The 23,679-nt window shown below is 42.5% G+C and overlaps 1 protein-coding gene across 2 annotated transcripts in view; it reads left to right on the forward strand.

The window, feature by feature from the left end:
• Window positions 1-2,053: 2,053 nt before the first annotated feature.
• Window positions 2,054-23,679, forward strand: part of Ptpro (protein tyrosine phosphatase receptor type O) — a 199,138-nt gene continuing 177,512 nt past the window's right edge. Inside the window, exon 1 of one of the 2 annotated variants that reach the window (XM_013115524.3) lies at window positions 2,054-2,557. In XM_013115524.3, coding sequence (XP_012970978.1) covers window positions 2,483-2,557 — 75 coding nt within the window. In that variant the 5' untranslated portion in view covers window positions 2,054-2,482. The remainder of the gene's footprint in view (window positions 2,558-23,679) is intronic. The other variant, XM_005072983.4, reaches the window with a different exon arrangement.

Genomic DNA, 23,679 nt, shown 5'->3' on the forward strand with positions numbered 1-23,679 from the left:
TTCAGATCATTAACTACTAATTGGTGTTATTATCATTTTCAAAGTAAATAGCTTCATTTTCTTCTGTGAGCCTTTTCATTTTAAATTCAGTGTATAAGCGGGGAGGGGGGCTCCATTTTGTTCCACATTTGTCTTCCCTCAGGCAGAGTGACATTGAGAGAATGTACTGTTCGGAGCCCTCTTTGGGAAGCTGCTTGGTTGTGATAAGGAAACCTAAGGGACAGCTTTCAGGCATTTGGTGACTAAAATGACTGGAAACAGTAATGCTACCTGTGCCCATTCTTGTTGGAGTCTGAAAATAGTTTGGTAAGTTAACATGTTTAGAAATACTGCACTGGAAAACCAGTCTGGGGTTCGAAGAAAATGCTACTGCTGATGCCACACACGCATTCTTTGTGGGAGTCTCTGGCAAAAATTTGCAATCTTGTTACTGATTTAAATATGATAAATGTGACAACAAATGAGTGTATTTGCCTCCCTGTGATTGCTATGTAAAACGCTCCTCTTGGAAGGAGCTCTTCTCTGATTACCAAACAAAACCTTCAGTCCTCAGGCCATCTAGTCACAAGGCTGCTAAGGGAATATTAATAATGCTAATTACTGATGCTTTCCTGGGCAGTGATGCACCAACCACTTAATATTGCTGCTCCCCTAAAGTGGTCCACGTCCACATCTGTATGAGAGCAAAAAGAAAGGGCTAAGCAATTTGTGATTTAATTGACAAAAGAGAAAATAAAATGACACAGCCAGATAAGATTATTTAAAATAATGCATTATTGCTAAAGTTCCTTTTGCATTTATAAGATTAATATTTGCGCAAAATTCTTCCCGAGGTTTAAAATAGACCAGACAAACCTATATTTATATGATATATTTATATATACACACAAGCACGTATATGCACAATTAACCTCACATATGTGCTCAGTTCACATGCAGACACTAAAATAAAACTCTATTAAAAGGGTAATTGTTGGTATCCTGTGAGTGCCACTTAGACCCCAACACAAGCATCTGTCTGGAGGTTCGGTCACTTTGGAGCCTCTTTGATGTAGGTGGAAGTGGAAAGCCACTTTCAAAGGCTTCAAAATAAAAGGGAAACATATCAAGCCAAAGGCTCAGAAAGTGCAGCCCTAAGGAACCATTTCTTAGGAAGCCCTTGAGTCTGACCCTGATGTGGGAAGCAGCGAGAACCTTTCTCAAGAGAGAGGACGAGAGAGTCAGGCCAACACAGGGCGGGCGACATGAAGGTGCTGAGTGGAAGTGTGTCGGGGAGAGTGGGCTGTGTCTCAGGAAAGCTTCAGTGCCAGCCAGGGGACACTCAAGCGCAAGCCCAGACCATCATTCTGGCCTCCTTCTACACTTGAAAAACTCTGCAATCTGAACCTCGAGTTTCCAGTCCTACTCGTGTAGAAAAAGGTGAGCATACACAACAGCCATGCCCCAGAGGACTGCTTCCTGAACTCCTGACTGCACCACCTCTGACCTCTCCTGCCACCCGGTGCCGCACTGTGAAGGATGAAAAGGAAGTTCCATTACTTCGGAACACAGCCAGGGCCGTTATGTGAAGAAATGACTTCATATCGGGACAGTGCATCCCACGGTTCCTTCTGATGGAGCTATCTTGGAAAAACTCCAAAGAGACACACTGCATGGAGCTCACTGCTGGTGACTCTAAAGTCTTGGGTTAGTTCTCCATGGACAATTCAGAATATTCAGCGCATTCATACACAGAGAGAATATATTACATTCATATTCCAACTGTGTGTAAAACACAGCGAGCTGGGTGTGGGTAATAGGACAAGCGTGGGAAACTCGTAACATATGTGGGGTGCAATGGGGAGACAGATCTGAGGTTGGCATTCACTGAGTTAAAATTAGCCCCCGCCTCAAAGACACTTAAATGTCACTTGTCACTACTGACTAAGTACAACAAGGGCAAAGGGAGGGAAGTTGAAAAGGACCTGGGATGAGAGGCACCAGAGGGGAAACCCCACAAGACTGTGGGGAGGTTGAGGCGGAGCCTGGCCTGGGGGCTGCCTAGCAGTGGGAAGCAGGCAGGCCCTGGTGGGAGGATCTGCACTTTCTCAGGAGTTCCTGGCTCTGAGAGAGAGCACCCCTGTTGCTAGGGGGCCGCTGAGAGCTGCCTGCCTGCGGAGCCCGCCGCTCCCTCCCCACGCCGACCCCTTCCTCGCGTGGCAACCGCTGTAGCTGTGGCGCAGAGCCTCGCCCACTGCCATCCCCACCCTCTCCATCCTTAGCCATTAAGCAACGCCGGCTCCTGGCACGTTCTCGCCGGACTCGGGCGCAGAAGAGGACAGCTATCCACCCGGAAGCGCAGGGGGACCGGCCAGGCGACATGCGGCCGCCGGGAGACGCCCGGGCGCCCGGGGTCTGAGGCTGACAGCCAGGACTGGTTATTGTGAGTGCCACGGGGACCCGCTGGCGCTGTCGTTCCTCCCGGGTCACTGGCCGCGCCACGATGGGGCATCTGCCCTGGGGAACGCGCGGGGGCCGTCGCCTGCTGCCTCTGCTCTGGCTCTTTGTGCTGCTCAAGGTAGGGGACCCCCCCCAGTCCTCGGGGATGGGGATCCATCGCGCCGTGAGGAACTACGGTCTCGGGGCGCGGTGGCCAGGCGGGGATAGTGAGCCGCTCACGCTTTGTCCTCAGCGCGGTGCCGGGTGGGCTGCGGGATGCGGGTGGGAAGATGTGGAAGTTTGCACCTTCCAGTTGTCGCCCTTTGTACTCTGACGCCCAGCGATGGGCTAGCCGGAAAGGGCTTTTTCTGGCAAAATGAGGTCACTTTCTTTACCGGTCCCCATTGCACCCCAATTCCACTTCACCTCCTCGCCCTCCCCCAGTGAAGCCTCCTTGCGGCTGCTTTGTCTTCGTCAATTTACCTTCTGCGGGAATCACACGCAGGGCGCTGAGCTCTGGAGCGCCAGCCAGGCAGAGCTAGGACATTGAATAAGGAATGAGCTCGACGCTAGTGGACGTCTCTCCCTGTCTTAACCTCCATCCATCTGGGGATGCCTGGAGAAAACTCCCCACTCTTCCCCCCACTTCATCCGCTCATTACAGGATGCCGCCCCTGGTTTTAATGGTGGAATATATAATTCATAAAATTCACTTTTCCGGTCCTCTTTGGAACGTGTGCTCAAGCTCAAAATTGCGCTTGGAGAAAAAGTGAAAAGGAAAATACTGTTTAAAAACAAAAGCTGCACACTTACAGCATGTAATTAAAAAGAAAAAAGCAACAACAACAACAGCAGCTAGTTGTTTTCTTGGCACGTGAGGGGAAGTTAGGAAGCAGTGCCCCTCGCTCCTGTTTCCAAGGGTCTACTTTTGCTCCACGCTGTTGAGTCCTTTTCCCTTCTTGGCCCTGCAACTCAAGCATGTCCACAGGTGACCGGGAGCTATCCATTCAGTACCACGCTGGCTGCTACCTAGCTAGCTCCGTCTGCACATTAGTGACTGCAAATGTTTCCGCCTTGAGGATTCACCTCTTGGTTATATGCCCATTAATTATGAATGGTCCCCAAGGTTACAGTGAACAGGAACCACGGATGCCCGCAGCATCAGTGTAAAGTACTCTCTATCTTCTCCTTGTCTTCCCGGTTCACAGGGAATCCTCTCTGGGGAAACAGCAAGGAAGTACACGAGTGAAGTTTAGACTTGTGCTTGATAAGATATTTCGTGTGTGTGTGTGTGTGTGTGTGTGTGTGTGTGTAAGAGACAGAGAGACAGAGAGAAAGAGACACAGACAGACAGACACAGACACATACACACACACACACAGAGAGAGAGAGAGAGAGAGAGAGAGAGAGAGAGAGAGAGAGAGAGAGAGAGACTGAAATCTGAGTTACATTTACATTTAACCTTTGGAACAATTTCAGGTCTTTGCTTCATAGTGCATGGCAACTCTAGAAATACAAATATTTATTTGGGGAGAAGAGATGGAAAAACATGACAATGGAATAAGAAAAATTCTGTGATAGCATGGTGGTATCTTAATGACTGTAATAGACTTCTACTCTCTTTTACACAATATGTGTATTTCTCAACATTTGCCAGAAAATGGCTATTATGATAAGCAGCACATCATAGCACATACAAGAACAATTTTCAGCAAGTATTACACTAGTGAGACAATAATTTTGTTAGGGATTTTACTCACATTTATTTCATGTAAGGGTAGCATTTGTTTCATCTTAGTATAAAGTATAGCAGAAAGAGGAAAACCTATAAATGGAAAAGCTGCTAAGTCTCAATCTTCTAAGCATTTTCACACATACTCTTTGATTGAATCACATTTCCAAACAGTTAACAAGAGATGTTCGAAGTGCTAAATTAGGCATATAGTGTAGTATCATAAATTTTGTGGTTGGTGCATCAGGCATACAGTATAAGCACCTTATAATTTGGGGTTTTTTTTAAGTCAAAGGACTGAACAAGAACCTATAAAGTAGATATAACCATGCACATGGTGGCATGAACATTAAAACAATCCATTATTAAATTTCAAATAGCTTACCAGATTTCAATGATACAACCTAAAATGATCCATGGGTATGAAGCAAACTATTCCCCTATCCTCTGTAAGAATCTCCATAGATTTAATTATGACCAACATTTACTAATGATCATATTTATATCCTCCATGTGAGCAAATATTTCTAAAGACATAAGTCAAATATATTCAACTCTGAAGCTTGGCCTGCAATTTCAAATTTCTTTTCTTCCTTTTTTTTGGTTTATCAAGACAGGGTTTCTCTGTGTAACAGCCCTGGCTGTCCTGGAACTCGATTTGTAGACTGGGTTGGCCTTGAACTTACAGATATCCATCTGCCCTAGTCTCCTGCCTGAGTGCTGGTATTAAAGCTGTGTGCCACCACCTCTTGGTTCATATTCTCTATAATTCAGGTGAACATGAGTTACGGGAAGACTGGGGTATGTGTGATATGCTGTTTATAACCATTTTCACTGAGGGAATGTGTAAGAGACTGAGTGTGCAAGGCATTGTATGTCATTGCCTGCCCATGCTTTAGCTATGAATGCATTTAGCAAGGTACCTCTGGTTGTCCGAATCAGTCACTGCACCTCATGAGCTGACATCTGCATAATTGATGTGGTGTGTACCTGGTGCTGGTCATAGAACACTTAGAATTTATGTATTGATGTTGATGGTAAGCATGTCTGTACAACTAGAGACAATAGTTAAAGCTCTACTATCCATCAAGAGCCTTCCAGTCTCATCTTCTGTCTGAGGATCAAATGGATTGCTTATTTAGTGTCTCCCTCCCACTTGCCCTCCCATAATTCCTCCCAAGAACAAGACATCACATTTCTACTGCCTTTCCTGAAAATGGCCCCCTATGTCATCAACCCAGTCAATACCAGTGCTTTTTCACCTAAGACACACACTGCAGACTATGACTTCATCAGAGTTTGATGTTGCCTTCCCTGAAGTGGTTCTTATTTATGGTCAACTGGAAGCTCCCCACCCCTTCACAGAATGCTCCCTGTCTACATCTCTTTATTTCTGCTCTTTCATGAGATGCCATCCAAGACTTTGAATAGGGTATCAGTACTTTACTTTTTAAAGGCCTATGTTCAATTTTTATGAATGCTATGACATTGGCCATTGTACTCTTAGCCAGGATAAATGTCTACAGACCAAGGTCTTCCTGCCTTTCTCCACTTCCATGAGAACCATGTCTCTGTCTGTCTCTCTGACAACTGCCTGTCTGTCTTTCTCTCTCACACACATGCACACCCAATGTGTCTCGTTTTCTTATGGGAATTTTTGATCTCGCGTCTTCTGGAGACAGTTCATTGCGTCTGCTTTTTCGGGTGACGGGTGTTGAGCCTTCCCACTGTGAGCACATTCCTGCTTTAGGTGATTATGATGTAAAAGACTGCTGCTGTGTGCCAGAGAAAACCCACACTGTCCCTTCGCCTTAACTGTAGATTAACTGCGGCACGTCTGTATATATCATGGATGTTTGTGTGCAGTACGTCCACGTGTGTGCACATGTGGGGAGTGGAGGGTGACACAAGGTATCGTCTATGATCACATTATCTTCTTCAGTTTTTGAGACAGGGTCTTTCCCTGAAACTTGAACTCATTGTTTAAGCTACACTATCTAGCCAGAGAGCTCCGGGGATCTATCTGTGGGCTTGTAGACACCTTTTCCTACTTTTCGCTTTTTACATGGGCAGTTGGAGATCTAAACTCAGGTTCTCATGCTCGTACAGCAAGCACTTACCCACTGAGCCACCTGTCCTGCTTTTAACCAACTTGAGTCTTGAGGGTTTTTAAAAAGATCTTTGTGTTGATACTATTACTGTGGTCGGTGGCAGTGTGACAAAACAGGCAGTTTAATTGATTTCTCCTCTTCTCCAATTTAACGAGTCCAGACTCATGGGTTCATTGACGTCTCATTTTCATAGGCATATCCCAGTGAAAAAATGAGCTGTACCACACAGTATTAGGTGATTCTCCTCCAATGAATCCAAATACATTATAAATACTTTTGAGATGAAGTTTTATCTCATAGCTTTTGTCTTTCCCTGTGTGTTAACATCTGGCACTAGAAGTGTGATAACAACTTAATAAATAGAATAAAAAATTCCTTCACCATATAAACAGCTTCTAAGCATTCTGAGATATTCTAATAATTGACTTGTGAACATGTCTATATTAGGAAAGCCTGAAGAACTATCATTATAACGGTTAAATAATCATAATTATAATGCAACACTATACTATAAATAGCAAACCTTTGTCAATCACATACTAATATATTATTAAAATCACAAATTGAAATGCAAACCTGTTATTTTTCTCAAAAATATGATATCCTCAGTCATGCATTTATTCATCAGTGCTTCTTACACTGTTAGTTGATTTTATCAGTTCAAAAGCAGTAATTGGGGGCTGGAGAAACGACTGGATGGTTAACAGCGCTTGCTACTCTTGCAGAAGACCCAGGTTCAGATCTGTAACTCTTGCTTCAGAGGCCCTGAGACCCTCTTCTGGTTGGCATAGGTACTACACAACTGTGGCACACACACACACACACACACACACACACAGGCAAAGCCCTATTTCACATAAAAGTAAACAAATGTTTTAAAAATTAATTAAAAGATTGAAAGCATCAGTGACACGCAGAAATGCCTGTAGCCCCAGCTCTTGGAAGGCACAATCAGGAGCTCAATGTCACAGTTGCTTATAGCACAACTTTAGGGCTAGACAGGGCTACATATAAAAAAAACAAACAAACAAATGAACAAAAACCTGTAGTGATTGAAGCTGGGAATGGTGTTGCATGTCTGTCAACGTAGCACTCAGCAGGCTGATGCAGGAGGATTTAAAGCTCATGGCTATCTATGCTTACAATAGGAAGGAACCCTCTCCCAAAATAAGCAAGTCACAGGTGACAAGCTAATGGAAAATGGTCCCTATAAAACCTAGAGCTAACTTATATATACAAGGCCAACAGCCAATACAGGCACACAAAAATATAGTTATTTTTGGCTTCCGTTATACATCACTACTCCCCCACGATCATTACTATCCCTACTGGGTCAATATTTCTGTATTCCTCATGGCAGGACCTCTCTAATGTTTTCATGAGAACACGGCCTCTAACAGGCCCTTTTCAACGGACTCTCTGGGTCATTCCTATGGCGGTATTTAATCCTGGGTCGTAAGGAGTCATTTACACAGCTCTTCTATAGGGGTGCATCCTTCTTAGCTCCTTCTGCTTCAGTAATTGTGTGAGTAATTGGAACCAGTTGACCCGAGAAGTCAGAGCAGATCCAGTGGTTTACATGTAAAAAGTCCCCCACTGGATGGTGCCTTGGAAAACTTGGCTGCCTGCTGCTGGTGCTGTTCTGAAAGGTTAAGGAGCTTTAAGGAAGCGGAGCCTCACTGGAGAAAGAGGGCTCCTTGCCCCATTTCCTGCTGCTTCTCTGCCTCCTGGCTGAAGTGTGAGTAGCTGATTTGTGATCCTGCCCCCTCTGCCATGATGGACTGTGTCCCTTCTTTTTTTTGTTTGTTTGTTTTGTTTTACGAGACAGGGTTTCTCTGTATTGTTTTGGAGGCTGTCGGTCCAGGCTGGCCTCGAACTCACAGAGATCGGCCTGTCTCTGCCTCCTGAGTGCTGGGATTAAAGGCGTGCGCCACCTCCGCCCGGCGGACTGTGTCCCTTCTTAAACTGTCATCCAGAACACAGTCTTCATATCTTAGGCTGCACGCTGACGTAAGCAGAGGGCGTAGGAATGTGGACAGGTTCAGTGAAGCAGCAATCAAAACAATGACCCTCCTCTTATCCCTTGTACTATTGGTTCTAGAAGGTTCCATGAGGAGTCTATGAGCCATTGAAGAGAACATGTGAAAACACAGACTGTAACTACAGCAACAACAAAAACCAGCTTCCGAAAACCTCTTGTACCTCTGCAGACACTGTTGTTTCTGTTTTCTTTTCTGTGCGTGTTCCAGGACTCCACAAAACTAGATATTAGATTATCTTCCCCCTTGCAAATGGTGTCCTTAACTTCACCGCTAGAGGGACAGCCATGCTGTGCTCCTATCTCTCGATTATGTCAGCATCTAATTCTACAGTGAGCAACCTATTCTTTCCTGAGGTTTTCCAGATGCTAAGAGGCAGCTGGGCTCCTCTGTCTCCTGTGTTTTAGAAAAAAGCGACCAGAAGATCTTGAAGCAAGGTCCAAGAGCTTTCTTGGTAAAGGGATTTCCCTTCCCTCTCTGTCAGGAAATTGAGACAATAGAGAGGAAAAATGACAAGTGTTTGAAAAATTATTTCGCAAAGAGAGAGAATCAACATTGGAAATAGGGATTTAAGTTCAAGAACTGCCTTACAAATGAGATACACACATGTAATTTCTGAGAGAAAATGAATGCCTGGAGAATGAAATTAAATTGATGAAAACAGATATTTCCATCATCTATTTGTATGCAAATACATGGGTTACATAAAATTGTATTTATTTTATGCACACTGTGGAGGCAGAGGAAACTTCCTAGAGATAGTTTGTTTCTCACTATATGTGATTCAGTGATGGAATTTAGACAGCCTGGTTGGTGGGAAGTTACTCCATGCACCAAGCTTTTTCACAGACCCATGAGCCACTTGCAGAATGCCTTTTTTCAGTGAAGAATGAAGTACAATTCACTTTCCTGACAAAACTGTTCTTATCTTAAATCAAGTGATAACCATGTAAATCTATTTCACACTAGTAATTCACGGACCTTTACTATTAAATACATATACATATATGTATGTATTCTTTCCTTTTGCATATATGCACACATATGTATATGATTCAAATGATAAATATGTCGTGTGTGTCTGTGTGTGTGTGTGTGTGTGTGTGTGTGTGTGTCCCTTTTCTCTTTTTTCTGGGAAGTTATCTTCCAGCTAACATATGTTTGATGGTATTCATACACCCTCATACACAGGCAAATATAAGTGAACAAATAAATGTAAAACTCTTTTTTGATAACTGAGACTTTTGCTGTGTTCTATTTTTCCTAAATAAATATCATTGATTTGTTTATGGTTGAGAATATGGTGAACCCACACCATCTTGTTTCTGAACCTGCACTATCAGAACCCCTGGCAACTTAGTTCATTGTCTCTGTCTTTTAGTTTTCTGGACAGAGCACACTTAAGGTTTACCAACATTGTTGATACGTCTTTTCCAAAAGCCAAAATAGAAGCATTGAGAAATTATAGGAGAGTGATTTGTTGTCCAGTACATTCACCTATTAGGTACCAGAATTGACAGATGCTGCAGGGAAAGAATGGCTAACAGTCAGATATGTCATTGCAATGACGCAATGTGAACACAGACACAGAAACAAAACATACTTAGATGCATGCTCAAATAGAGGAAATGTGTATATTAGAAGAAAGACACTCAAGCATCTTGTGGTTTAATATTAAACATGAGCCACATCCTGAAGCATAGACATTTTCTTTCAATAGTAACAGCAGGCACAACATGCTAAATGAATTAATGTTGTGATCATTAAAAATTTACCATATAGCTTAACAAACAGCTCATTGAACTTTCAAGCAGCTGAAATACAAATATATATGTAAAGCATATACTAATTTGTGAGCTGAAAGACTTTAAATGATTTTGTAGCAGATTGGTTTACATGAATGGCCTATTATTGCATCGTGAATATGCTAAAGTCTGGGTTAGCTCTAATTGTTTCCTGTAATTTTAATTTCATTTTTTATTGTTGGCCAATAGGAATTAGGGCGAAATTGTAATGAAATTATTTATGTTTCATATTAGTGACTGAAAGCAATGTATCCCATCACTCCATTAATTAATGATACGAAATTCCATCTGGAGGCTTGGCCAAAGAGTTTAGCAGGTAGAGATACTTGCTGTCCATCCCAATGGCCTAAGTTCAATTCCAGAACCCATATGGTGGAAGGAGGGGGCTGATTCTGGGAAGTTGTCCTCCAACCAACATATGTGCTCCATGGAATGCATGTGCCCTTATATACAAACAAAAAACAAACCAATGTAAAGTGTAAAATTTAAATCCCATCTACAGAGTTAAAAAGTAGCGCTAGAAATACTCTAGTTAGTAAATTATTATTATAATGTTTACTCAACATCAAACCAACACTTCTAAAAACTTTTGAGTAGGTATTCACACAAGTCCTGTATGTCCCTGAAGCAATGTCATTAGGATAAGACTCCTCGCCATATGTCATCTTTCTCTAAGACTAGCCAGGAATTTTCAACTTGAGTCAATTTGGTGGTCCGTAAAAAGGATGTCTAAGTATGTTTCTTAGGGATTTCTACCTAATTTGGCAATGTGTTAAGAACTGAAGTGTAGGAATAAAAAGCAAGGATGTGATGGCGGATTGGATATGTCACACACATGTGCATATCTTACAGTCGTGTTCCCTGGAGGTTGAACTAAGGAAGAAAAGCTGTGCTTAACACAGTGGCTTAATGTCATGGGCCGATGTCCGAGATAAAATAAAAAAGAGTAAAAGAAGAAGGCTGAGTACGAGCATTTATCATGTTTTGTTTCCCGACTTTGGGACTCAGACTGACTTTCTGCTTCTCACTTCTGCGTTGGTGCCTTCCCTGCAACCACAGATTATAACCTCAAACTGAGAGCCAAAAGAAACTTCTGGGATGGCTCAGTGGTTAAGAGCACTTGCTATTCTTGCAGAGGATTCAGGTTCGGTTCCCAGCACCCACATGGTAGCTCACATTGTCCGATATTCAGTTCTGGAGCATCCAGTGTCCTCTTCTGGCCTCTAAGAGCAATGCATGTATACATGTAAACATTCATACATGCAAAAATAATTCCTTAATAAAAAGAAAGAAACTCTTCCTTCTCTAGGTTGCTTTCTGTCAGGTAGTCTCTAACAGCAGCAAGGAAAACAACCAGTATAACTCTTGCTGAAAACCACCAAGAATAACCATGGTATTTACAATAATAGATTGTTATTAGAAAATACCTATTATTTAGGTGTCTTCAAAATTCTGAATATTCATTTAATACAGAGCCTTCTAGTCAAATTTAATCTGTAGTTGAGGATGACCATAAACTCCTAGTTCTACTGCGTATTCGGGGCAAATGGCTTGAAATTTCTAGATCTTAAGTTTCCTAGCAAGACAAATAGAGTGTGGAATCATGTGATCTAGCACTAGGCTGGGGGGAGGCAAGGCTGGAGGATTACAACTTCCAGAATACACACTAAGATCCTTCTGAAACAACAACACAGTCAAAAGTAGAACAGAAATTAATTGTATGCTGTCTGTGATGTGTCATTTAATATCGAGTAATGTGGTTCTCCCCTTAAAACTATAAAAAAATAGGTATTTTTGCATTGAAATGCACTGGTACAGACCATTATTTTACACTGAAGTGTAGTAGTAAGACGTGACCAAACTTATTGTGCTTTGTGCTGGGGAATTTCCCTCTGCAGTTTTCCTTAACCAAATTATACTTTTTAATTAGTCTCTCACCAATGGCTACAGGCTTCACTCAGAGTGGTTAGACTCCGGGGATTTGCAATATGGAAATTCTGGTATTGTAAAAGCTTTTCGCTAAGGTGATTGCCAGGGCTTAGAATTAAATACCTTGGACTTTACTCTAAAAACTGAGCTGAGGCATTTGTGGGGTTGTTGTTTTCCGTTATCAAAATCTGCTAAAATCAGCTACCATTCAGGGTTGAATCCTTGGATTTCTGTATTATGTATTTGTAGCTCATAAACATCTACAGGACCTTTAAAGCTGTGCTCACCCGGGTACTGTTACCCTGCTGGCTTCAAATCCTTGATTGATAGGGAATCTTTCACTTTGGAAGGCTACTGGAGAGTGTAGGAAGACTATTGAAATTCTGGTTGCCATGGCAAAGTCTCCAAATAGCCTTTCACGCTCTGGTTTTTCATAGATATGAAATGGGAGCTATTCATTTGCAGTACTTGAAGACGCTCCAATCAGATATGTATCAATAGCTGTGGTGATATGTTATTCATGATTTATTAAAGCTTGCCTGAGGATTCAGAAGGCAAAGTCAGCGACAAGCCGTGGAAGCCAGGCACACAGCTCTAATCCTAGCAGCCAGAAGCTAGGAGGGGGTGCACATAAGAGGAAGACGGATCTCTCTGAGTTCAAAGCCCTCCAGGGACACATGAGATTGAATCAGTCTAAGAGAGTAGCAGGTCATAAGTTTCAATCCCCGCACTAGAAGGGTATAAAGGACAGAAGCAGGGTCTTCAGTGTTGAGTAGGAGGCGTTCATCTCTGGCCACACTGAAGATAGGAAGGCTCAGTATCAAGGATTCATTCTCCAGCCACATTGAAAATAGGAACACCCCACCCATTTTAGAGGTGAGAATTCTCTGGTAGCTTGGCTGCTTTGCTCCCCTGATCTTCAGGTTGAACCCCACTATCAGTCTCTGGGTCTTTTATTAATTCATGTTACAAATAGTCAAGTATAATATTTTATATTAATATATTGAGAATTAAAAGTAGGCATTCACCATAACAAAAACAAAAGCAACAGGCAGAAAAGAAAGAAAACTTCTTCCTAAACAGTCCACTCACAAATCACTACTCTGTGTGTGTGTGTGTGTATGTGTGTCTACATATGTTGTCAAAAATCAAAACTGCCCTGCCATGTATGTTCTTCTCACTTAAACATATCATATTTTTCCAAGGCATGTGTATTTCAACTTTCTGAAATTTGTTACAATAAGCTATAAGTATATGGATAAGTTACATATGATTTCCAGATATATTTGCATTAATTAAGGACACAGATTTTCATAGATACTGATCGCGAGCAATAAGTGGGGAGCAGGGATTTGGAGATTAAGAGGGTCATTGCTTATGGGTGTGCTGTCCATGCGTGCGAGCAGTCAAAAAATCAAACAACTAACAAAGCATTGCAAGGCTGCATTGGCCGGATGCGATACCCTCCTTTTCTTTCCAAATCCATCATAAGAAACTGAAGAGCACAGACTGTCTTGTGGGAAAAAAAGGGAAGAGGTTGGCTTGAATTCTGGCTGTGTTCTGTGCTAGGTGTGTGCCATTTCATGGTGCACTGGCCTCTTAAGGGAGGGCAAGTCGAGGAGGTCATGTGTCCCTGTCCCTTCATTTCCTCCAGTGGCCCAGCCTGCATCCTCCTCTCTCCCCAGCTTTCCACCCCCAAGGGAACTTCCTCCCACACAAGAATGGGTGACACTATCCTCTCGCTTGGCCTCTGTGCCCTGGAGAAAGTGATTCACTGAGGGCTGAACAGCTGGTCCCAGCTAAGCTCACTGTAGACCTGAAGCTAAAACACTCAGGATGTGGCTGTTGTACGGACTGGAAACTAGCCCAGGGCATGGCTGTATGGGACAATGCCCTCAATCATAAAACCGGCAGACAGACTTGTTTTATGTGGAGGAAGAAGTAGACTTCAGCAAGACTATCCTTCATTGCAGGAAGACGGGTCTCACATGTCAGTCTCCACAGAGCCATGTCACAGGTATAGAGAACAGCGAGAACACAGCAACCCACTGAACTCCAGTCCCACTGTGACTGAGCTCCCAGGGTCACTAAGAATCAGAAGCGCAGTTATACCAGCTGGGGCACTTCTGTGAGCAAACAGATCGTTATGCTGAGACAGCGGACACAAATTGACGTGCTCTGGGAAAACCAGGGCAAATGAATGGTTCCCTCCCTGAACATACTAACAGACTTTTTTATGAACTGTTTTTACCATCTCCTTACCCTTGTCACCCAATTCTGAAACCTTTATCTTCAGCAACTAGCCATTTTAAAGACATCATGATTCATCTAAATAAACTAAAGCCTGCATCTGGAAGTTGTACGGCTAGCCGAACTCTAAAGACAGTCATGATGCCCTTCAGCCTGGGAATGGTTAAAACCTGTGGCACATCCATTCAGTGTATGACAATGAAGATAGATTGATGACCATGGTAGCTTCACCTCAATAAAAGTATGCTTACTGAAAAAAAAACAGTCTTAAAAGATGGCATTTGGTCTGGTTATATTTATGCAATATTCTGGTTATATTTATGTAATATTCTTGAAATAGCAAAGTCACAGAGCTGGGGAATCAAGTCCAGTTTACCAAGGATGGGAGTTGGGGATATGGGGAGATGGTGTATGTATCTGTAAAGGGGCAGCCCAAGGAAGCCTTGTAATACAGTTACATACATACATACAGCTCGAATGGTTCGAATGGCAATTTCCTAAAACCATGTATAGTTGTGAGATCTAGACATCTCAGTACCCCTGCATCCCAACATGTACATATGCATGAGTACATGTACGCTTGGTGAAATCTGAATGATTTGACTCAATGACAGTTTCATAGTTTGGGTATTTTCTTATTTTGATAGACAACATTGTTACCATTGGAGGAGGCTAAGTGAAAGGCTTATGGCTTTTTCTGTACATTCATTTAAAACTTACATGTGTGTAGAAGGTCATGTATATATTTGTGTATACATATGGCTGTGCAAGTGTACTCACCTGTGTGTAGGGGCAGGAGAAAGGTTGAGTCTGGTGTCTTTATCTATGACTCCTTATTTTTTGAGACAGGGTCTCTTGCTGAGCCTGTATTTAGGTTAAGCTAGCTGACCAGGCAAGGCAGCTATACCCATCTGCCACCACTCCCTTCCTTGCAATGTTGAGTTATAGATGTGCGTGCCCACACTCAAATTTTACTCACTGAACCATTGCTCCACCCATTATTTTCAACTCCTATAGGTGCATAATTATTTCAAAGGGTTGTTTATGTTATCTTTAGTTTTTATTATGCCCACCAGTTTGCTAAATATTTTAACTTACTAGCTGATAGACATAGCTTCTCACCCATAGCAACTCAGAGAGAAAACAATTAGATTGACAGGGAAAGTGGAGATATCTAAATAAATGTATATTTTGGGAAAATATATACACAGAAGGAAAGGACCTTAAAAGTATTATTAGCCTGCAGACTCGAATTTACTATGAAGTGGGTTGTATATTTAACTACACTTTCCAAGACTTGTCTTGTAAATCCTTTAAAGGACCAAGAGTTAAGACAACCCCACTCATAACACTCACATCAGAAAAAATTGAAATCACAGAGGTCAACATGGTAGGATGTAAATAGATGATTGACTGACAAAGAATAGTCTGTTCTTCAAGGGATCATTTTTTAGAATATCAGGAAATTATATAAAATAAATTCTAATTGAATAGAAAGTATAAGATAAGCTTCCAAACTTCGAATAAAATATTGGGTCATTGGAAAATTTTTGAAGAAGATGACATGCTTATTTCAACCACTTGTCCTCATATGTATTCACCTATTCTGGAAAGGAAGCTATTGGCCACTTTTAAGAACATAAAATAAAGTGTGTCATCAGAAAATCTGTAGTGTAAATGAAGGCAATGTGGACACATAAAAGCTCAAGGGACAGTGTATGAGAATATTGTAAAAGCTTAGATACAGTAGCCTACTAACCTGCAGATGGGTGAGACAGCAACTTCTAATAAAGGACAGGGCACACAGGCTTGGAAGAGGGTTTGTTTCATAAAGAAGTAAGTGTTCATGCTAGTCCTGTTCAACAGACTTGATAGAAATTAAGGAAAACCTTTCAGATTGGAGCAACGGAGAACATCCATACTCACATTTATAGGGAGAGCAAGGCATTTAAGTTAATGTGGAATAATGTAGGAAATACATAAAATACCCAGGGACCTTAATAAAACACGATCTGTGACAAATTCAAGTTCATAGTGAGGCTGGTTGCAGACTAAACTGTATTGTCCCTAGATTAACCTAGGCGTGAGACGATTCAGTTAGGTTTAGGAGGCTTGATCAAGACGTGTGGATGGGTTCACGTCCTGAAGAGGACAAGAATTTGGAAGTGACTGAGCAGAGAGTCAGTGTTCTTCACTGCGTCTGCTCCGAAGCCACACAGCACACTTTAAGATGCACTTTGGTTCCTCAGTGGCATGCAGGGAAAATTATCATACCTCATTTTAGCTTTAATTGCTTTTATAATTCTGAATTTGCTGTTAAATGCAAACGCCTAATTCTAAATATGCAAGCTCTGTCTTAATTAGATAAAATAATCCTCTGTTGCTTGGGTAGTTCGGTAAATTAGTCCCTAGACTTAAACTCTCTTGGATCCTGTTGTTTATACATTAATCTGTAGCCACTCTTTCAGACAAATGAGAAATAAATGGACTTTTTTAGACTCATGTTGTAACTGTTGGCATACTTTCAAATTTACTTCCTTCGGATGTGACTAAAAATTGTTCCTTGTGACCATAATAATTACAATTTGTGTTAATATCCTCTTATAATCATGGGATTTCCTCTACAGGTTTTTTATCTTTAGTTAATGCCATGAGTTAAAATTACATGCTTTTAGTCCCAAATAAATAGAGAATACAGTGGTACTATTGTACAGTCAGCCCTCTCTGTCTATGGGTGTCCACATAGCTGGGTTTGTCCAACCTCAAGTTAGAAATACTCAGAAGAACATCATGTCTCCACTAACCATGTACAAATACATTTTCCTATCACCATTCCAGAAGAAATTCAGTATAACAACTATCTAGCCTTTACATCACATTAGCTGTTATAAATAAGTGAGGGATTAATTAACATATATAGAAGGATGTACCTATACTACATCCAGACATTACAAAATTTAGGGATTCTACCTCTTACGGATTCTGGTCCTTGGACCAATCCCTCTAGGAAATCAAGAGTCAGATGTAAACACAAATGCTAACTCAGAAATAAAAATTCTACACATAGGGTCGTATCAGTTGGTCCCAAAGGAATCAAGCAATGTGGACAACTGGCAAAAATCACATGATCAATCAATCCCTCCACGCATTGCTTATGATGGCAGCAATGATATGGAAGATACAATAGCCGTCTCCATACTTTCCACAAATTAGCTTATCCCATCCGTGCATGGCTTTCTACATCATCATCACTGTCCCCAAAACAGAGAAACTGAGTTTCAGAGGTGTTCAGAAGGAGCAAAAACAAACCCTGGTCTATGCATTGTACAGATGACTGCTACATCACATTGCTTTGTCGGGCGTGGTTTTCACTGTCAGTCGTGAGTTTCCAGACCCAAACCTGCCATGAGGTTCTATAAGTTCACACGTACCAGGTTTATGCTTTCACTTATTGCCTCCTGTAGTTGGTACACACGTGTGATGCTTCTACACTTTATTGGATAATTACACAGAGCTGAGCTGTAATATGCTGGGATAGAAGATGCCTGATATCAATGACTGTACACTCAGACCTTCTATAGTCCAAGACAGAAGCAGGCAGGTAGACTAGTGATGCTGAGGCTTCTTGGCTTTATGTGACTTTTCCCATCAAACAGGCCTATCCCTTTAAGAAAGGACAACAACAACATTTTAACACTAATGTCTTCCTCTTGATTGCATTAGGTTTGCAAATTAAACCGATTAATGGTGGTGTTCAGTGCAGGTCTCCACTCTTCTGTTTAATACTCTTATCTGACAACGTGTAAATAGAAGACATAATTAATTACTCATGACTTGCATGTCAAGTTGAATAAAAAAATCACATCCCTGGGAGGCCCGTTATTACGTATCTGACTGTTCTGTGAAATTGGTTTCATGAAGAAAAAGCATACCTGAAGGTAAGGGTTTTGTTTGTTTTCCTAGCCATGTTATTTAATTTATTTGAGTGTCTTTAAAAGATATGGAAGAAAACCACGACCTGCTAACACAATTTTAAGAAGCTTATTGCATTTGCCTAGAGACAGTTATTTTTCATTTTGTTTAAAAAATAGATTTTTCAGTTTATCAGTGGGACTGTAAAGTCTGTATTTGAAGTGAAATGTCTTCACAGACAAGAGCCCCCAGAAGGTGACTGCTCCCTCTTTAGAATATGCCCAGACTCTGATGTCATTAGCCAATCATGCTGTACCATACTGTTTTCTCCATGGATTGTCTCATCCTCAAACCGAAAAGTGTCCCACTGCGACTGAAAAACAAAGGCGAGGGAGAGGGGGTCACTTTCTTCATCATCACGTCTGCATTTGTCTGTCTAGAATGGAGCTGATGAAATGAGGTCTCTGCGTTAACTGGAACGCTCTGTGTTCAGATTTAGCTCCCAATCTGTTCGATGGTAATTTTTGAAGGGGCGGACTGCGTCTGGCAGAGTGCTGGGCTATCGTGAGAGGTGTTCTGGCTTTGTCGATTTTGATCACAGCAAAGGAAAGCCTTTTCTAGGAAGAATGTTTGAATGAGTCTGCCTCATGACGGATGTTTAATAAGATTAGTATTTGCCTCAGGTCAGGGAGAAAGAAAACCCATTTCCTGACGAGTGAAGCCTCTAGAGTTGTCAGCACAGCAGGCTCACTCACCTCCACTCAGCCACAGCACCTCTCTAGGGAGGAAAAAAAACTCTTAATCACTTCCATCTCATGGGAGTACTGTGAAGTCTAAATGAGGTAATCTGTGAACGCATTTTGTAAACTGTAAAGCACCGGTTAAGTACATGCTACCCTGTTAGAAACGACGACATAGTCCGCTTCATTTACCTCATTAGAGATTTTCCCCCTGAGTCTGTGAGTACATTTGCATATGTGTCCTGGAAGAGTGTCATTAAAACTCAAGTACACTCCTTTTATAAAGTCAAGTTTGCCACACCTGAGTTAACCGTAGGTCACTTGGACTCACAGCTTACTTAACCGGAATTCCCTGCTGCTGAAATGTCCCAAGATGTTTCAATAAGATGGCAAATACCTTCACAGCTCCACCATTTACATGTTGACCAAACCCCTAACAAAAATGAGTGTATATCCTAGTACATATGGCAATGCCAATAATCCCTTAGGGTTTATTTTTATGGTTAGTAGTCATCTGTCACAGGCTAAAGGCAACCATCATTCCCTCATTCTTTCTATGACTATGTACTAAAAACTAATTACGTGGCCAAATAGTTCCTCTCACAGTTTTCTGGAGTTTGTAAGAGAGTGTATATTTTTAACACTAACCCCTCAGCTCTGTTATGGGATGCCCAGTGTCCCATGGGCATTTGTTCTGAAATCCCAGTTTCCCTGGGTACTACCTCTGCCCTTCCAAGCTCTGTATTTTGACTAGTCACCTCTCCTTTCTACCAGATATTAACTTTATCCACCTCAGCATCTTTGCCGGCGCTCTCAAGGTTTACCCTCCCCTTGGGAAATGAAGACTCTTTCTAGGCCACACTGTGCTTTTTTTCTGCCTTGATTTTCTCCGTGGGGCTTGTCAGTTCACAGTCAATCAAATGTCATTCCTGTCATACTAATTATTCAGGCATGTCTGAATTCCCTGTAGGTATGAGCTAGACAACCCCCCCTCAACCCTATCCCACCACATTAACAGTTGAAACATTACTTGTCTAACTTTCTTCTCCTCTCATTCACCTTGACCATTTCCCAGTAGAGTTGAAAAAAAAAACTAGCAGGCTAGCCACAGGCCTTGCAGCGTGCAGACAGATGGGCAGATGGGAGCTGGAGTGGGGACAACCATCCGATAACACAATCATAGCGATGACAATGGAACGTCCATGGAAAAGAAGATGTCTTCTAGCCTCTGTGAAAGTTTCTCATCTCAACTCAACATGAAACTGATTGCAAGGTCAAAATTGTATTCGTCCCATCCATTTAGTCCTACAGTGGTTCAGCTGTGATATATTTTTTAAAACTGTACTTCCAAGTACGTATGGGCAGCAAAATTGGAATTGGTGGGGGAACAAAAAAAAAAAAAAGAGGACGCGAGTTGGGTGGGTAGGATAAGGGTGGTCCTGGGAGGAGGGGGAAGGGGTGAATATGATCAAAACAAAGTACACAAAATTCTCAAAAGAACTGGTTGGGGGGGGACGAGTGGATGTTTGAGGAGTTAAGTGGTAAGAGTGGGGATTGAATCTGATTAACATACATTGAATAGATGTGTGAAATTCTCAAAAATTAATACAAATGTACTGGAACAAAGGAAATGGGTGATTAAAGAAAAAGTGTCTGCTACAAGAGACAGTCATCCAACATGAATTAAAAATCAAAAGTTTGAAGAATGAGCTTCATTGTTCACAAGATCACATCCCGAGTTGAAAGTGGACTTGTGTATGAAACTACATGAATGATTATCAGATTCTAACTAAAATGGAAGATAGTATGCTGTCTTAAAAAAAGAGTGAGAAGAAATGTGTACCTCTCTAAATTTCCTAATTTTGAACACTTTTCATGTTGCCACCCAAGCATTGTGTGAACACGGGAAACCTGTCACACCATTTTCAGAATTAATAGTAGGCACCATCCACATGGTTGTGGATACATTTATTTAGGAATTTAACCCTATGAGCAGGTCATCTCCAAGCCTTATGATATAGTTCACCCATTCTTGACCACTGAAAACCCTGAATCAGGACTTCATATTGCACTAGTCCTTCCTGTACAGAACTCTTGCAAAACTTGAAGGAATGCAAATAAATAAATAAAAGGAATACTATTTTCCACTTCCTAGCACCACAATTTCTTGTTAAAGGAAGTGAAAGCAAATGCAGTGTACGCTATCGAAACAGTTCCACACTGGAAATTCAAACTTTCACTTGTGATCTTTCAGGTCGCATAAGATCGAGTGGAATGCACTTTGTGAAGTTTTCAAGTCACTCTGCAGAACGTGTTTTCACATTTGTGATTCCATGGCTCTTTTCATATGCTGATCTCAATTCAGCATCAAGTCTTTCTCTTTTCACAAACCATCTGGGAGATTGACACGTTGCCTCTCACCAGATGGCCTAGCCCGCCAATCTCTCACTTCCGTGGCACCATACTTCCACGATAAACCCGGAATACTTCAGCTCCATACTGTTGCTTATGGAGAATCCCTCTGCTTACAGAACTGAGAACATCCCATTGTTGGCCGTTTCACTTCCCAAGGACCAACCAAAGCCCGTAAGATTTTCACCATGAACAAAACTAGCTAAAGAATTCAGCTATGCAAACCCAGATCCCTCTTATCTTCCTCCACCTCCTCTTCTCACTCCGTCTTTCCCTGTTTCCCCCCCTGGTCTCTGCTTTGCTTTCCCTCACCCTATCTCTGGAGCCCATCCCCCCCCACCCGTCTTTGTTCCCCACGTGTGAACCTTTGGAATGATCTTGAGGGCAGCCGAGCACAACCGCAGTGAGTTCTGGGTGGAGGCTGGCATGTTCCTGAACGTTGGCTGCAGACAACTTGTGCCATTCCACACAAAAGCCAGTCTGGTCTGTGCTGACTGCCTTACAATGCGAGAACCGCCTTTTGAGAATGTTGTCTTTTGTGAAGATGTCTGCAAAGCCTCCTTCTCTGGGTCTTGAAAAATAGGCTGGCAAGTGCAGAAGGACCCGGATGTAGACAACGCTTGTCTACAGCTCAGCAGCTGCATCTCTGTCCCCTCAAAGGCCCATCTTTTCCCTTACTGCTTTTAAGGTTCGTGAGTTCTTCTGGACCTCACGGAGGAAGTGACTCTGGGAAGTTGCCAATCACGGTTGGTCTTCCTTCTCTTGTGCCCAAAGTGTGTTTCCTTTAGGACCCCAAGTTTTATCCTTTAAGTTTTCTCCTCCTCTTTTCTATCCTGACTCTTAACTTCTAGAGCTTCCATGTTCCCCGGCAAACAGACATTCCACACGCGATCGCTTTCAGCTTTGAAGATCAACCTGGAGTGGCTGCTGTTTTTCTCCTCATTGTTCCCCCAGAAAAGTTCCATCGCTATAGCAACACACAGAATTTCGCCTCCAAGGACTTTATTTCACATTTCCTTCTCACAGATTTCCCCCACCAAGTTTTCAGAGTGCTTCCATGAGTGCCATTTTATCACGCTGTTGCCCAGCCACCTTGGAGCTGAGGGCAGGAACCCTATGAAATCTGTTTTCCTCCTCTGGCCTCCTCTGCCACTACCCCTTGTCATTTCCCCCTTCCCTCACTCCCCTCAGCTCCTCTCCCATCCCCTCCCAGTGAAGAGCCAGGAACAGAAACAGATCTGAGGAGCAGGGTCAGAGGCATCTAACATCGACCCCAGACATCATCCCCTCGGGTGGGATTTCGCAGAGTCCAAGACATCAGCCAGTCTTCCCAAGAAACCTCCGCATCTGCTTGGTGTGGCCAAAAGGATAACAGGGCAATCAAGGCAGGAGGGAACTGGGAATGTAAAAGCAAAGTGAGTTCTGGTGTCAGGGAAGAGGCCTGGTGGTTATAGCAAAAAGGTAATGAAACTGAGCAAGATGAGTGTCTGTTATCCCATGCCATTGATTAAAACATACAATTCTCTCTCCATGAGTTTTCTGAGGACGAATTCTTCCTGGGCCTTGAAATCACTTCCTAGTCTACTGTCTCTCTAGTATCGCCTGTGTCCGACCTTCCCTTTGTGTTCTGTGCTGTAGTCATCCAGAGATTCTCCACTGCTAAAGCTGATTCTCACCTCCCTATAGCCCTCTGCGGTTCCAGCCTCTCTGCCTCACAATTCCTTTCCCTGTTCTCTCCCCTTGACCCTGCCTCCAGCTCCGAGCCAAAGACATTGCCCCAAATTTATCCCAGACTCCCGTCCTCTAAAGGCTGGGGGTGGCATCTAAGTTTCCCCAGAACACATCTTCACCCCGCTTATTCCACAAGACACACCTCAGGCAAGTTGTCCTCTCTGCAGCCATCCCAGCCTCAGTCCAAGCGCACAAACACTAACGCATCTAAGTTTTCCTCAGAACTCATCTTCACTCCGCTTATTCCACAAGACACACCTCAGGCAAGTCGTCCTCTCTGCAGCCATCCCAGCCTCAGTCCAAGCGCACAAACACTAACGCATCTAAGTTTTCCTCAGAACTCATCTTCACTCCGCTTATTCCACAAGACACACCTCAGGCAAGTCGTCCTCTCTGCAGCCATCCCAGCCTCAGTCCAAGCGCACAAACACTCGCTACTTGGTGCATCACTGCAACTCAAAGATGTGGCTGTTTGTTTTATCATACGGCGGAAGCAGTATTTATCTACATATTTGTGTTCCTGACCAGGTTGTAATATTAGCTTCCTGTTAAATATTAAAAGATATCTATTAACTTAAAGTATTAAATGTCTTCGCTATC

Source organism: Mesocricetus auratus, unplaced genomic scaffold (genome assembly GCF_017639785.1).
Source record: "Mesocricetus auratus isolate SY011 unplaced genomic scaffold, BCM_Maur_2.0 Super-Scaffold_100001, whole genome shotgun sequence".
In the NCBI taxonomy this organism is placed as follows: Eukaryota; Metazoa; Chordata; class Mammalia; order Rodentia; family Cricetidae; genus Mesocricetus; species Mesocricetus auratus.